General features: G+C 30.8%; 1 protein-coding gene across 2 annotated transcripts in view; it reads left to right on the top strand.

The window, feature by feature from the left end:
• LOC107449388 (uncharacterized) overlaps nt 1–17,826 on the top strand; it is a 69,900-nt gene that overhangs the window by 35,856 nt on the left and 16,218 nt on the right. For both annotated transcript variants that reach the window (XM_087158978.1, XM_087158977.1), the window contains exons 2-5: nt 2,835–2,967; nt 11,632–11,765; nt 13,484–13,592; nt 15,792–16,165. In XM_087158978.1, the coding sequence (XP_087015104.1) occupies nt 2,835–2,967; nt 11,632–11,765; nt 13,484–13,592; nt 15,792–16,165 (750 nt within the window). The remainder of the gene's footprint in view (nt 1–2,834; nt 2,968–11,631; nt 11,766–13,483; nt 13,593–15,791; nt 16,166–17,826) is intronic.

The raw sequence follows: 17,826 nt of genomic DNA, 5'->3' as shown, positions 1-17,826 counted from the left end.
ATATTCAAAACTAATGTGTATTAGTTATGTTAAAATTGAAGGGAAAGCAAAAACTCTTCTGTTACATTAAGCAGATTCTGTACCACACACACACATTCAGTTTCAACTTTTATGGAAAGACGAGAAGCTATCGCAAAAATAATGTTTTCTTAATTAAAGTACAAAACTATACCTGGTTTTAGTCTTAGTTTTCTACAAATTTGCATTTTTATCGATTATAACTAGACACTTAACCCGATCTTCAAATAAGAAAGTACTGCGAATTTTATAATTAATTGTAATTTTATACGTAAAGTGGTAGATTTCTTTGAGTGGATCTTTTCTGTTTAATTCTTCATTTTATGACTTTATAAGACTGCCAACTTTCTACATTTTTTTTTAAAGATTATTCCAATATTATGTTTTATTTATTATTCATTTAAACTTATTTTCCACACCACTACATGCAAATAATTTAAAAGTTCATATGCAACGTCATTTGCTCTGTCGTGGTGAGGCTTTTTAAATTTTTTTGCAAAATTACCAAAAATTCTGAAAGCTTTGGTTTTTAAACGCTTACCATTTATAAAATATTTTGAAGAAAAAAAAGCTTAGTACTTGGCTGGGCTGATTCTGATTGTCACTACATCTAAATAAGTTGGACAAATAGAAATTAATTTTGCGATTATACATTCAGGTAAAATCAAAATATAAAAACATTTCTGATTGGAGTTCAAGAGGTTAGAGGAAAAACCCAGCAAGTGACATTTTCAGGATTATTAATTAATCAGGGAAAAAGTGATCGCATCAAAATGAATATGTATAGCAAAACAGAATTGATTTTGCTTATACTTTAAATTTAACATAATATACCCGCATTATTTTTGAGTATGCTTGCATGATTTTTATTTCAAATTAGATAGTAGTAAATAAAATAAGATGACGAAATATAAGCCTCTTCTTCTTATAAATCTATAATAAAATAATTGGTTACTACTTCTTTTCTTCTTTCCTTGATTTTCCCCACTCTGAAAATGTCACTTACCTGGTTCTTTCACCAGGCTCTTAAGTTGCATATCAGTCACTTCACTAACACTTAAGAAAATCATCCTTGGGAAAAGTTAAAGTTATGCTTTTGAATGAAAAATCTATTCGATTTCGTTAGTATCTCAGTAAAGGTAATTCAGCTGCCAAATTGGTGCCATATATAACCCAATTGGTATATTGAAATCGTTTAACAATAAACAATTCATCTGCCATATTGAGATCAGCCAATTTATCTGACAAATCAAAGGAAACGAATTCAAATTAAGTCACGATTCAAGAAAGAAAAATTCGCCTGGAAACATAAATTCGAAAGTTCGCTCGTATCTGTCTTTAAAGGTGTTAACTCAAACCACCTGCTCTACCTGGGAAAAGTTCCAGTGTTTTAAAAATGATGGGAGATTTCCTTTCGAATCACCAAGAATTCTCGTCCTTCAACAAAATAGAACAGTTTCAAGAATAAAAATGAAAAACGTTCTCTTTTGTTACCGTTCGCCATTTTTTTCTTCTCTTGCAATGAGTTTTTACGATTATGCTTTCTTTGTATACTGGTACAGACTTTAAGATTGATTTTTAGCGATAAAATTCCTTCTGTATTGTTTTATTTCTAGTTTAAAATATGATGTATGTAACGAATGCACGTTAGAGTTCTATGAATATACGTTTATAGTCTCGTAAAAATGCTAACAATTTATTTCTGTTCTTTGTTTACATTTAGTACGTTTACCCTTTAATTGTAAAAGTGTTCCGAATGCCACATTTTCTTCCAAATTCTACAGGATTAACAAAAAATTGTTCCTTGGTTAATTTGTGTGTCATAATAAAATAAAACAAACTATATGAGGAAACGAAATAAATCTTTTTTAGTTATATCTGAATAAAAGAATGAGAAAATATGAAGAAGAAAAAATTATTCGTTGATTTGTATGTCTCTGAGAACCATCTTAGCGAATTTATTACGAAACCACATGGTGAAAATGGTAACTTATTTGCCTTTAAACCAAATGGTTATTTTCAGAAATGCCAACCGGCTCCACTTTATGGAGATTTTTTTTCCAGTGGTAGCAAACTTTACGTTTTTATTTAATTCTTGATTTAATTATTTTTTTTAAGAAAACGAATTTCACCTATCACTACATATAAATAGTTGAAAGATATAATAAAAATTTAACTGCTACCTGTAACAGATAACTCGTAAAAAATCCCCAAAAATTATAATCTTTAATGCTTTACCACTTCATTGTTTTGCAAAAGGCGCAGTGTTTGGCAACCCTTTATTTAGATAGTATCAATTTTTAAAAAGCCTCATGTATCCTATCTGAATATAATAAATTAATTGCTTTTATGTAACGGTGACAGTGATGCCACCGGTGACTAATAATGTATCAAATTTAACAGCTTTTTCTAACATATTTCAATTTGATTAATATTGGAGGTAATATGTGAATAAATTTTTAATTTAATTATAAATAGTTTGCAATGTAAGTAATGGAAACTAGATTCCTATCATACAAACAATGAATGATCTTTCAATGGCCAATATACAAATGATAGAAGGTGTAATAATACACACAAAATACAGTTTTGCCTTCAAGAGAAGAACGAACAGTTTAAACATTTACTAGAACTTTAATTTCGAAACTTTTTCTTGCGTTATGATTTGTGACATGCTGTGATTTGCACCATACAATACTGATGTTTCTGCCTATCAAGGGAAATGACTTACAGTACATATAATACAACAGTTACTTATTTATTTCATTTTATTTATTTATTGAATGATATTCCTTACACTTTTCTTTTTATTTCAGTGTTTTATGTTGCGCATGCTCAGAGGGGAGGATGTTCCAGAGAACGCATGCGGCAATGTGAGGATACTTTAATGCGGAGCATTCAAAGGAGGCATAACGATCTTGGACGCACGGAAATGCAATCCCATTGTTCGTGAGTATACTTATTGAGAAGTATAACTGTAAATGCAAATTGCACGAATGCGTGACGAAATGAACGCATTAATTTTCGCATTCAGATATGTTTCTCTTGAATTTTCAACAATTTTTGAAACCTGCGGATTTGTTAAGGCACCTATTTTCCTTTAAATTCTTAACACGTTTTTTTCCCTTCGGTTTTCTAAACCGTGGGAAACCATAGCCTTCTCGAATAGAAAATCTCCACACGGTTTCTTAAATATTGAAGGTACACTGCTTGAAATTTTCGGGCTTGTTGAACCATGTTATCATTCAAATTGGCTGCAACTTTTTTATAGTGCTAAATTAAATTATATTATCGTTTTTCTTCAAATTTATTACTCTACACTATATGGTTCAACTTTAACAGAACACGGCTCATTTTTACCCTATATTAAGGGTGCAAGAAAACGGTACTCTATGATAGCGTAAAGTAATAATCGTGAGGTAATGATGGTTAAGTAATAATCGTGCACTTCCAATGGATACCATCCCAATTGCTATGCATGGTAATGAGACGGCAGATGTTTCGGTTAAAGAGTGCTCTGTTAAGCCGTTGAACGCACCAGATTCACTAACCTAATTGGAGCAATTTTCAAGAGTAAATAAGCTGAAAATATTTCCTGGACTAACTCACCTGCTGCCCGATGGTACCAGGGAAAGTGCCCTGGGGTGCTTTATCACTCAAGTTTTACAGGTGGGACCAGATGGTCATCACCAGGCTTTTCTCTGTCTCATTTTCTTATGGAAAAAAGGGTTTTCCAGCCTGTGTGAAATGTGCTGACCATCAGGCCACCCCAGATCATGTACTAGATGTTCTAGAGCTTTCCAGATCAGATTTTTTTTACAAACCCAATTCTAATGTTAGACTTTCTTTGAGTGATAGATTTCACAAACCTGATTTAGCGTTGCTAAACAACGGAGATACGCAACAGCAACAGCAAAGTAACGATATTACGACTCTATGTTTAACCGATTTTTTTTTTAGTGGGAGAGACAGTGATTTGCTCAAACTACCTAGAAAGCAAAACAGCTTACGCACAAACCAACTTTTATTTATTCGATATTTATACACAGGTAGATCAAAATAACTTATGTACCCTATCTATCTAAACAATTTTTTTTTAGCAACAAATGTTTTGGAAAATTTTATATGGCAAAACTATTGACAGAATTTGAATCGTGCTTAAAGTTTTTAGAAATGAAGTTATTTTTTAGTCATGCTAAGTGCGTCTCAACCAAATTGAACTTTGTAAGTTAATATCTTTCTAGTTTTAATACCAGAATTTTGAAATCATTTCACAGGGTTGCAATATTTATGTAAGATGAATTTTCTTTAAAGAGGTATTGAAAAAGGAATTCAGCTTTTGATTTCATATACTTATTTTGATCGATCCGAACTTTGCATGGAAAAGGACACTATTTTTAAAAATTTTAAGCGTGATCTTTTGCCAACGATTTCGTCATGTAAAATCTTCCAAAACATGTGTCGCTAAAGAAATACAGTTAGTATAGAAGTTTTTCCTTTATTTTAATCAAACCCTGTATTTTTGATGTAGCGGATGACGAGGAATTGAGAAAAATCGATTTTATACTTCAGTTAAGTAGACTTCAAGATGCACCATACCCTACCACTTACTTGTTTTTACTCGCTTACCTATTGAATGGTCTAATAAGTTTAATTTTTGGAAAAGTGTGTTAAAGCCTTTAGTTTTATAGTAGGTATTGAGAGGGCCTTGATCCTGGTGACTATTTTTATTCCAATGATTTCAAATATTGAATGAAGACGAATCACTTCACGATTTTAGTCTTTTAAACCTTAGTATCACAGTAGTTCTTGGAGATTTTTATGGTTTTCCTCTTCATGTAACACAAATACGGGTTAGTTCCATCAAAAAGTCCTCCACGGAGACAAATTTTTTCTCAATACTTGATCCAGGAGTTCCCTTGTCTTCTGGATTGGGTTCAAAATTACAGGGCTACGGAGTTAAACATTGGTAATTGCAAACTCAAAATTGTGTCAGCTGTTCAACGGCGGTTGTAAAAAAAATTAAAATAAAGGTAGTTCGTTAAAATAAATCTAAAATTGGTTTTAAAAATGTGAAACATTCCTAATGAAATTTATTTGGAAAACAACATTAATACACTAGATATATAAAAAAAATTAGTATAAAATATAGATAACAATGCATACAAATTATATTATAACTTTAACTTTAACTGATTCCGCATTGAGAAATCATAGATAACCGATACCGGAAATAAAAATTGTTTGTTACTGTTAATTAGACATAAAAATATAAATCTAAAAAGCCTCAAACATCAAATATAAATTGTTTACTACTGTGCATTAAGCATTAAAGTATAAATCTAGATTAAATAAATACCACATTGTACACTTCCGTCTCCAAAAACACTTAAGCGTTGTGTATTTTTAGTAAGTCTGGCTTAAATATGTTGGGAGCAACAGTTGTATACACGTGTCTATAGCACATTCATCCTTGGATGAACCAAGATTCTTGAAGCTGAGCAAATACCATTTTAAGACTGTGTCCTACTTTTGAACATTTAAAGGGATTACACAGTACAAACATCTCTAACAGAAATATGCCTAGGCAGATAAAACACTATTACTAAGAAAATTTAAGATATTTAACGTCTTTTTAGGTGACCCCGCCCTCTCCATGTGTGTTTTAAAAGAAATCTGAACTGAAATCGTTTTACTGATTGATTTTATTATCCTTTCATTTAATCTATTTAATATCCTTTTCCTTATTCTTTCCTTCCCTACATTTATATATTTAACTTTTATTCTTGTTTTGTGATTTACTTAAATTTCGCCAATTATATTTTTTTAAAAATTACTCTGAAGAACAATTTTTTTTTTTTTTTGCATGAGATTTTTTAACACTAGGTTTACGGACGTTTCTTATATACCTATCTCTACGAACACACGTCAATTTGACCCATGAACGAATACATATAACAGCACTTACAGAGATGCCAACTTGCACCGGCCAGCAAATATATATTTTAAAGTGGTAGTTTATCAATTGTGATTCTTGGTTTAATAAATTCAATTTAGCAGATTTTTATCCACCACTATTTCGTAGGCTTATAAAATTTACCACTTTATATTAGCAAAATTTGTTACCGTTTTTTTAAAATTATTTTAACTTGTCCGGGGCAGTTGGCATCTCTGCACTTAGAAAGCAATGTAATTATATACTAATAGAAAAAAAATGAAAATATGATATATTGTATATATTTGAAATATTCTAATATTTTATTTTTCAATACTCGAGCTAAGCAACTGAAACCTTCAAAATCTGACATCAATTGACATTTTGCTTTTGTTCTTTCTATTATCGCTTATCGGCAACAGTTGTTTATCGCTTGTTTCATTTGAGATAAGGATATCGGATAACGGATCGAAGTATTGTCGGTACATTCCTATTTATTATTGATGTGATGTTTGCAAGTTTACAAAAATTTTTGTCTAAATTACGATGGCGTCAAATTGACGCATATCCGAAGAGATAGGTATACCACAAGGAGAATTTCAATATTTCAACGCTTTTGAAGAAATTAGACTTCAATATATGTTTACCTCGATCAATGGATAAAAGTCATTACAAGAGATAAAATAAAAATGCAAACGGGTTTTGTAATTTTTCTTATAAAATCCAAAATGCGTCAAAATGACGCGCCCCTTAAACCTACCGTTAACAGACATGTTTTTTAACAGATGCAGTTATTTCATATCTGCAATCGGTTTCTCTCTCTAAGCTATAATTTTTCTTAACGTAATATTTTTCGTTAACTTTTTGTCGAAATGTGCAAGATTAAAAACGTTATATATAACAAAAAGTCACATTAATGTTGCGACAAACTTATAAGGAAGTTAAGGCACATCATTACCTAAAATGTCATCATGCACCACTAGGGGCGCTTTCTAATATGAACTGTTTCTTCATGTTATTCTGAATTAGTCATAATAGGAAAGCGTCTCTAGCCGCGTGCGACGATATTTCCGGGCATGGGTTCTTATACAATTTTAATCCTGATGGTGTGACCTAACGCCCCTAGAGGTTTGTCTCAACATTTACGCGACTGGATTACGCGACTATCACTGTTTAACTCTATAGCCTTGTAATTTTGAACACAACCCAGAAGACAAGATGACTCTTTTATCAAGCATTTGGACAAAGTAGCCTTCGTGATGAACTTTTTTAAGGAACTAACCCGCATTTGCATTACATGAAGAGGAAAACTAATAAAACCTCCCACGGTTAAGTCGACGGCAAGAGAATTCTAACCCATGATCTGTCTACTACTAAGGATATTTTACGTCATCACTGTCGTCGGTGTTGACGTAAAATATCCTAAAAAATCAATACAAATTTTATAGTCAATGAAAAGTTTAGGGTCTCATAATCAGCAGTATTCTGCCCAGGGCCTCAACTTCTCTTAATAGGGCCCTGCTTCTAGATCCTGAACTGTTTTTGTTGTTTATGACTAAAATATTATTTTGTTGAAATAATAGCAAATAACCATTGAATATATTCCAACAAAATTTAAATAAGTGCCCAAAAACAAATGTCAAACTTCAAAAAAGGAATGTATATGCGATACATTTAAACTATCAAAACTTTATAAAAAACATGAGAGAACATTATTAATGCGAATGAGAGAACTTATCAATATATAATACGAATAGTTTTAAAGTACGGACATTTTTAAATAAAATGCAATAATACAAATAATTAAGTGATAAAAAAAATGCGCAAATATCAACTTTTACAACCATTGATATCCTGAATTGATTTAAGTGGCAATGTCAGAAATATTACTTTCATTCATAAATCAAACTTTAACTATTGAATATACACTTGAAGTAAGTGCTCAAAAAATAAATATCAACATTCCGAAAAGAAATGTAATAACAATAGCCTTAAACTAGCAAAACTTCTACAACAATGGAAATGGGAAGAACGCATATCAATAAAATATACGGAAAATATTTACTTCAACCATTTCAGCAATAAATTTAAGTTTGTTTCAAAATTTCAACTTTACGAGAACAACACTAAAAAACGGAAGGAAAAGGTAACTTTAAATTCGGGAAATGTTTAACAACAATGACCGTCACACGTGTTGCGTATCCATGCCAAGGCTGCACCTTCCCTTCGGACAAGGCAACAACTTGGCGATTTTTTTTTCTTCTTTATTCATTTCTACTATTTACTTCTCTCAGTCAGAGTAGACGTGTTCAGTGCTTTTTTGACGCCCTGCTTACGGCCAGAGCAATGGAAAGTCACGACTTAAACATTTATTTGAATGATACCGGTACTTGGCGAAAAATATTCTGCCCTTGCGGTTTTGAAATTATTTGTCTCAAAGATGAAAGATGACAATGAGCTGGAGATGGCATGATGTACGGTCTTTTCACAATGTTTCCGACACACGTGAATTCTATTGTTTCCATACTTTCTTTTGGAACGAAATTTATCCTTTTTCTGAAGAATATTCTACTAGAATACACACATTGGAATGAATACACGTTTCGAAAAAAGTTCATTGATTTTGAAAATTTTGCATTTTGATGACATATACCGTTTCTGATGCTTGAAAGCTAATAATTGTTTATTAAAATTAATTATAAATTTGAGTGTAATAGATTAGTTTAGTGTAAGATTAGTAATTCAAGCAGAGTTCTACCATAAAAAAAATTAACTTTTGAAGGATCTAAGAGGAGTTATTTCAAAAAAAAAAAATTCTTATTTAAAAAAAATAATTTTATTACACATATTTTGTTGCTGCTAGATATAGCTAATGACCAAGCAATTAAGTTAAACTTTTTTTTTGGATTAAAGAGTGCAGAGTACCCACAAGCCTTAAAAATTTGAAAAAAAATGGTGACCGAAATTAAACTGTTCATGTTAATATAATAATTCATGTAGATTAAAAGCATTCAGCTGTAATAATTCCATAGTAGGGTACCTTATGCTTTCATAAGTATTAACAGTGGTTGCAGCGCTATGAGAAATTAGGATGTAGTAGCCAGTTTTCTTTAATCTACATCAACTTCTTCGAGACGGACGAGTCGCGAGTCGTAAATGCGTCGTATTCGTACAAAATCAGAATCAAGAAGGAAAAAAAAATCAGTAGCTTAAATGTGGACATAGCCAATTTAATCCTAACATATCTAATCAATGTACTGGAATAGACTAGATATGTGATGATACGTAGTACCAGCCCGCGGTAGAGAGCACCTCGCTCCATCTGTACAATTGCCCTCTAGGTCAGCTGTGTTTAATAAATAAAAATCAATAGCTTAAATGTGGGCCTGGTCAGCCAGAACCGGAATCAAGATGAAAGAACAAAAAAAAATAATAATAATCATTAGCTTAAATGTGGGCATGGCCAATTTATCAGACCTATTTTTGCTTTCACTTTAATTCTAACATATCTAATCAATGTACTAGAAAAGACTAGATATGTGATGATGTACCTCTTCGAAGAAGCGAGCACCTTATTCCATCATCTGTCCAATCGCCCTAGGGCAACTGTGTCTAATAAATAAAAATCTTTAGCTTAAATGTGGACATGACCAATTTATTAGACTTATTTTCTATTTCACTTTAATTCTAACATATGTAATCAATGTACTAGAATAGACTAGATATGTGACGATATGAAATATCTGTGATGATATAATAAACTTTTAGATTTCACTTTAATTTGAAAATAATACCATCTTCAGTTTTATAACTTTAATATGGGAAACTTTCACATAGATATATTTTTGTAATGACCTAACATAAACAACGCTAAATTTGCTGTTTTTATTTACTTACATGATCGAAATCGTCATAAATCAATGTACTGAAATTTCGATGAATAGTTGATTTTAAATTTCTATATAATAATTATTATATAAGCTATGCAGTTCGTACTTTTTTTTACCCAGTGCTGCAAAATGACCTTTCTACAAGTTCGAATTTTCAAAAGTTTTAAAATAAAAAATAAATAAATGTCAACTATTTTAGAAACGCATTATTTGTCAACTGAATATCTCTTTAACGGTTAACCGTCACACAGCAGTGCTGCCATTGTAGGTAACAGCAGGTAGAAAGTGAAGTTAAGGCCTTCACGCTTGAAGAGATACAAGGACAAACAGACATTAAGTACCGCTCACAAAACTATTCTTTGCCTTTTTACTCCTTGTTATATATATCTGAAATAATAAAAAGTATTGTTTATTTTATTTCTCCTTCAGTTTGCTCGTTTTGTTCGGTAAAATTATCTTTAATGAATCTTCATTTATGATTATTTAGAGATCTAGTATAATTAATGGTTTATCTGGGTTATATCATTTAAGTAAAGTTTAGCGCACGGGAAGTGCAGTTAATACATATTTTTTTTCTTCTCCATTATATCAAAACCTAGATTTTCTATTTCAGATATTTCAAACCATCCATTAACGACCGTAAAAATATCATCGAAATAAACTGAATCGTTCTTATATTAACCGATATTATTAAGATGTTCATTTCCTCTACAATCTGCTCGGTTTGTTTCGTGAAATTTTTTTAAATGATACTTAAACTGAGATTATTTAGAGACCCAGAATAGTCAATAATTAATCCAACTATCATATAGAAACATTAGTTCTTCGTTAATGAAGTTGTATTTATACATGCTTTTACTCCATTGTAACTCATTGACTATATTTTACCTCTGTACATATCTTTTAGCGAACACGAAAATATTATCAAAAATTAATTTAGTTTGGGAACGCTTTATCGTAAGAATGTTAAAGAATTTGAGAACTTATACAAAGATGTATGTCCACATTTAAGAATATAGTTCTAAAAATATAGCTTATAATTCATATAAATACACCACCTTTTCGCATTAATTTGCATTTGAGGGAAAAAGTTATCGCACTCCTAAAAATTGCTTCCTCCAAAACAATCATTTTTCATACTCTCAGATACTTCATAAGTTTACAATCGATTTCATTAAAAAGTTAACATCATGTACGATGTGCGGCTAATTAATTTCCATATCATACTCCAAAAAATATGTGTGTAACATAGCCATTATGTTTCAATATTTACTCCACCTGATGTAATGAACTGTACTCGTCATTAAAAATTACAAAAGCAACTTTTAAAATCTTCTTTCGTAATACTATTCTATCCTGATGTTCCTAATATATTTTTGACATCCTTAAACCATCTTTCTTTAGCAAATTTTTCAGTTTCGAAAATAAAAATTTAGCTAGCTCATTTTGTGACGTAGCAAAGTTAACTGTCAACCGAGCTTAAAGCCAAGAAAGTAAAAATTTGCCTCAACTTTGTTCCAAATCTAAACAAACAAGGGTTTAGAGGTTTCTCATACTTACCCAAACCAGCAGAGTTTGAACTAGTTGGACCTCTTTCTTGGCCTCGAAGATTAGCAATAGTTGAGGCAAATATTTACATTGGTAACAAAACAGTTAAAAGGGTCTGTTCAAGGGATCTGTTGTCCTTTAAAAAGCTATCCGTACCAGAATTTTAAATGTTGTTTCCGGAATTTTAATGATTGGATGCATTTATAATATAGTTTTAAAAATAGTTTATTCTTTTTGCAGGAATGTGAGGGATGATTTCAACTGCTTGCTGAGAGAAACTAGATGTCTAACATCAGAGACTGATCGTAGCCGTAACGGTGATTCTTTGAGAAATGCTCTCAAGTACATCCGGGATGGTTGTGACAGCAGTGGAAGTAAATATTTTATATTTTTAACAATGATATTTTTTCATTATATTAGTTTTTGTCTTACAAAATTGTTAAAGTAGATAACTCATGAGTTACATTAATTTTCGAAATTTATTCCGCTGTTTAACAATTCATTTTATATACTTCAAAAATATAGCCTCAAAAATTCGTGATTTTATTATTTTCAGACTCGAAAAACATAGTGGTGAATTACCATAACATTCAAATTTCGAACAATTTGGAAAAAATTAAAAACTGGTGTCTGATTAATCTTCAAGATTAAATTAATAAAATCATTTTTATACATATTTGAAAACATAATATTGTAACTGCCGAATTTTACAGAGATAAATAAAAATTTTATATGCATTATTTATTAATTAATTTTTTTGTAGTTAAGATGACAGGAAAATTTACTCTTGATCTAATTAATGTTTGGATATATAATCTAAAAGTTTTTGACAACGGATTATTTTTTTTGCAGTAAAGATGGCAGCAAAATTTACTCTTCATCTAATTATTGTTTTGATATATAATTTAAATGTTTTTGACCACGGATATAAATATAAAGAAATATTTATGTAAATACACGATAATAATATGATGCTAAACTTAAATTCTAAAAAAAGAGAAAAAGTTATTTCTACTTTTAGAATTCAATTGTCGTTTCATTTCCTTTACGAAAAATCGTCTCAGTAGAAAAAAAAGGTTGGGCGTGCATGATAGAAAGATTTCTTCGAATCGATGATGTTCCTTGTGATCTCAACGTAGTTCAGCAAACAAAATACTAGTTTTATATCCACAGTATCCGGTCTGGTTAAAAAAATAAAAAAAAGAGAAATACAGAAGCCGACAAGAGTCAAAATCAGAAGGGGGGTGGGATGGGCAAAGCACAGAAAGGGTGGTTAAAGCGAAATAAAATGCTCTGGAAGCAAAAATAAATGTTTTGGAAGCTCTGAATTTGATTTCTACAGCGTTGGATAGTGTCGACTTAAACAAATTACAAATAGATGTAATAAAGCTTCTCGGGGTCAATTGCTTCTCAGTATCTGACGGACACATTAAAGGAAGAGCCCTTTGTAATAAAATTGCGTGGCTGAAGATGTTCCGACGAAGAATGACCCGTATTATCGACTGTAAGTCACACATCGCACAACTTTTCAATTCCTTCAATATCTGATTCAATGCTTGAATCCGATGATAGTAATGAAAACGATGAAAGATGAACAAAAAATCAAGATCTAGAGTGTGAAAGCATAAAAGCTTTGAAACATTTGCGAATGTAAATCAAAAAGCAATTTTGTAAGCAATAGTAAATATTGCGAGGGATATTGTTAAAATTGTATCTAAAAACAAAAAAGCATGTAAAATTTACACATAGTTCATCGATGTGTGGTCAATTTTTGAAAAATATGCTTAGATTTTTTTAACCCCGATTCGTGCGTTTTTTGACGTTAGTCCTGACGAAAAACTTAAAATCGGGTTTCCGCTGTTTATTTAAGCTATTTATCTTTTTTTGAAGTTCAGGCAATTCTTTTCAACTGTCTTAGATTAAAGCTTTGTTTTGAGTTTAAAATACATGCGCTAATAGTTTCCTAAGTAAGAAAGTTACTATCTTTGTTTTATTCTATCACGTCACAGTCTTCAACATCAATGAAATAATTTTATTTTAAATCAGGCCCGATTGTAGTATACTGATATTTCTCTTTTTCTTATACTTATAGATAGTTGGCGTGACAGCAATTGTTTCATCGGAGTAGACATGAAGAGTTGTGAGAGTTCTTTTCCTCTAGGAGGAGTTCAGTTTTCTTCCTACAACCCTGAGACATGCAGGTAATTTATTAATATACCCTTTGACAAAAACAAAAGCAAAAAAAAATTTACGACATTGGTTCCCGCAATATTTTTATGGTTGTTGTCGTTGGCCATTAACCCTTTCGCGCCGACTGTCACAAATACGTGACAGCAAAAAACCGTATCAATCAGGGTAAGAAGATAAAACTGGTAATCAAAGTATTTCTTTAGCAGTTTATTTGTGGGCGGAGTTATAATTTTTTGATTTATTTAATTCACCATTACTTTGTTCAAAATAAAACTATTTAGTTATACTTTGAATTAACATTGATTATATATGTGATTAAACTAACAATAATTAAAATAAAAGCAAAGTAAGTCTGTCAAATTAGTAACGACTACATTTAAGTTACCGTTTTTTATTTAATTGCAACTTGATTCTGATTTTGTACGAATGCTTTTCTGAATCACCCGTCCCCAAGGGGTTAAGGCAAGGATTGCGCCCAAATCCAAAAGCAAGACAAGAAAAGACTTTTAAAATAGAATTTGGGTTCATGCACACAACTGTTCACTTTTTAAATAGTCTGCGCAGACTACTTATAAAATACCGTGTGAAGGCTTTCTGATGTAGGAGGCAGGGCCTGATTATCGCCTAGGCCCAATAGGCACGGGCCTAGGGCCCACACTATCTGAGGGCCTCAAAAATTAGTAAAACGTTCACAATATTACATTTAAAAAAAGTACTGAAAGAAACAGTTTATCTCAAAAAAGGCATTTTTATTTAAATGTTTCTTTATATTGTGATAAACCAAACTCGTGTAAACATTGCACTAATCAATTTCGAAAGTACAACTGAATTTTAATTGGTGCAATTTTTACTCCAACGGCTTAAGCAACTGCAGCGAGAATGCATATTCGCAAAGTCTCTTATAAATGATTAGTGTCAACAAGAACTAAAAGCTTATTCTTAACAAATATGTAAAGCTGTAGATGGAAGGCTACAATCTTTAAAATAATCAGCTAATCAGTGACTTTTAGCAAAAATCACTGATTTTAATTGTTTGTGGTCACCAAACTATTTTTACTTTCATACAACATTGCTTTATTGTTTTATATTTTGCTTTAATATTTAGATGTCTAAACTTTATATTTGAAAAATAATCTTCATTTGCCTACTTTCAAAATTTTTTAAAATGTTTTTCTTGAATCATGCAGTTCAATAGATTCTTTTTACAGTTAGGACTACTCTTCAGAAATGTTTTTCTTGAATCATGCAGTTCAATAGATTCTTTTTACAGTTAGGACTACTCTTCAGAAATGTTTTTCTTGAATCATGCAATTCAATAGATTCTTTTTACAGTTAGGACTACTCTTCAGAAATGTTTTTCTTGAATCATGCAGTTCAATAGATTCTTTTTACAGTTAGGACTACTCTTCAGAAATGTTTTTCTTGAATCATGCAGTTCAATAGATTCTTTTTACAGTTAGGACTACTCTTTAGAAATGTTTTTCTTGAATCATGCAGTTCAATAGATTCTTTTTACAGTTAGGACTACTCTTCAGAAATGTTTTTCTTGAATCATGCAGTTCAATAGATTCTTTTTACAGTTAGGACTACTCTTCAGAAATGTTTTTCTTGAATCATGCAGTTCAATAGATTCTTTTTACAGTTAGGACTACTCTTCAGAAATGTTTTTCTTGAATCATGCAGTTCAATAGATTCTTTTGACAGTTAGGACTACTCTTCAGAAATGTTTTTCTTGAATCATGCAGTTCAATAGATTCTTTTTTCAGTTAGGACTACTCTTCAGAAATGTTTTTCTTGAATCATGCAGTTCAATAGATTCTTTTTACAGTTAGGACTACTCTTCAGAAATTTATTTTCAAAATATTTTGTTGGGGGCCCCGAAAATTTTTTGGGCCTGAATTTGTCTTGATCGGTCCCTGATAGGAGGTGATGCTTATATAGGTTCATTTCTAAAATTACTGTTTTAGGGAGGAGTTTGTATTTTACGTGTTTCGAAAGTTATTGCTGAGTTAAGTAAATGTCCATTATGAGTACGCTTGTGAAAATTAAATAAGAATGATTAAAATAATGTGTAACATCCTCCGCTCGCTCCGTACCTCACTGACGGTTTAGAACGATGTCATTAAAAAAAAAACTTTTTTTCATTTTTAAGATATCTCATTAAATAAAATATCGACATTTAGTAAAAAGAATGCATCGAATTATTTCAGGAAGTACAACTTGTTCTACGACTGCGTTCAGGATATTGTCCGAACTCGATGTAGATCAGACGATGACCGATACTTGGGTCAATATCTGGTTGATACTGCCCAAGACCTCGCCTGGAACTGCGGAGAATCATCTACCACTTCTGATCGATTCAGGCAAGATGATCGACGTGATGATCGCTATAACGATCGAGATCGAATGAACGATCGAGATCGAATGACAGATCGAGATCGAATGAACGATCGTGAAAGAGATCAGCAAAGAGGCGGGAGCTATAGCGGAAGAGATGATCGATACGGTGGTGGTGGATACGGAGACAGAGATGGCGATCGATATGGCAATGGAAGATATTCTGGCACTTATTCGAATGGAAATGGTAAGATATTTTGATTTGAAAGTTTATAATACCATTGTTTAAATCAAATTTATATGCTAATTTATAGAAAAATAATAGAAAAACGCAAAACAAACATATACACACATTTATATATACAAACACAAAAGAAGAAGCTTTTGAGTAAATAATTCTAACGCATTAATAACGAAAAGGAAAATATTTACTAGTGCACTGTGGGCCAGAAGACCATGATCTTTGGCCAAAAGTCAAAAATTATATTTTCAACTAAAATATGTGTAGACAGTTTTAATATAGTTCAAATTAAGTATTCATAATCATTCCAAACATTATAATTTACTCTTTGGACTGACGAGAGTACAATGTAATGAAAAATATGTTAAATTTTTTTTAAGTGTAAATTTTAAATTTTTATTTCAGAAATATATATATAGAAATTTCACCTTACTGTTTCATTTTTATCAGAGTAATTAGTCTGAAATTATAGTACAATTTTTCAATTTGTTGGATTAGTTAATACACTTGACAAACTTATAGTTCATATCTTATCATTTGACATTTTACAATGTTTGAATGACTTTCGAAACTTAGTTACAAAAAGTTCTACGACGTAATTAGCTAAATTTTTTTTGTTGTCTTCTTTGCCGTCATTTTGCCCGTATTGCAAAAGTGGACTAAATATAGCGAAAAACAAAAATTATGTTGTTTTCGCGTTATTTTGTAATATTACTTTTCATTTTTAATATAAAATTACCAAAATTATTATATTTTCATTGCTATATTTAATTATTTAAGCGTACTATATTATTTTTTTTAACTTTTGCTCGCCATATTTCAGCCTCCATTTTTTTGTGTGGATATTTTTAGTGTATTTCAAAATTTCAACTATGTATTCAATTTACCTGCACATAAAAACCCCTAAAAAAAAACCCAAATTTTGAAACAAATTTTGTCGAAATACTAATTTTGGCCACGAAACCTTGGATGCTGGCCTACTGTGTAGTAGAAAGAATGTTTGAATCATAAGAAACATTTAATAGTTTGGTTCAAATTTATAATGACATTTTTTAATCAGTTTTTACTGAAAAATGTAAAAAAAAAATTTAAAAAAAAAAATTACTTCACTCATAACTAGAGGATGACAATTCAATTACAATTTTAGAAAGAAATATTGTCCTTAAAGAATATACTTAAGCCAAAGCTATTTCGTACTACTAGATGATTATCGTAAATTTTTCAAATATGTTTATTTTATTTATATATGGTTATTATATATGTTATTTATCTATGGTTATTATTATATTATTATTATATATGGTTATTATATATGTTATTTATAAATACAAACAGCGGTTCCCAAAATGGGTTCCGAAAGTTAGAACAACGTTACTAGTAACGAAACTCAATAATAAAATTTATATCCAAATCAATTTTCCTTTAAAAATTTCATTTTCACCTGATAACTATTCTCAGCGTTTATTTTCGTCTCTCTTTTCCCTTTTTATTTCAGCTCATTTAGTTACGGGTTATGCATACAACAAAATCAAATTACGAAAGATGCTACCTGAGGCCTGTAAATTCAGTTGCCTGACATAAAATCTAATTTAAAGACCAGTATAGTTAAAACTTCACGAGGAGAAAATTTCATTCTACATTTATTCATTAAATATTAAATAAAAAAA

The sequence above is a fragment of the Parasteatoda tepidariorum genome, chromosome 3, assembly GCF_982258835.1.
Source record: "Parasteatoda tepidariorum strain Cologne lab strain chromosome 3, Ptep-v5.0, whole genome shotgun sequence".
In the NCBI taxonomy this organism is placed as follows: domain Eukaryota; kingdom Metazoa; phylum Arthropoda; class Arachnida; order Araneae; family Theridiidae; genus Parasteatoda; species Parasteatoda tepidariorum.
This window is presented reverse-complemented; position numbering and strand designations above follow the sequence as displayed.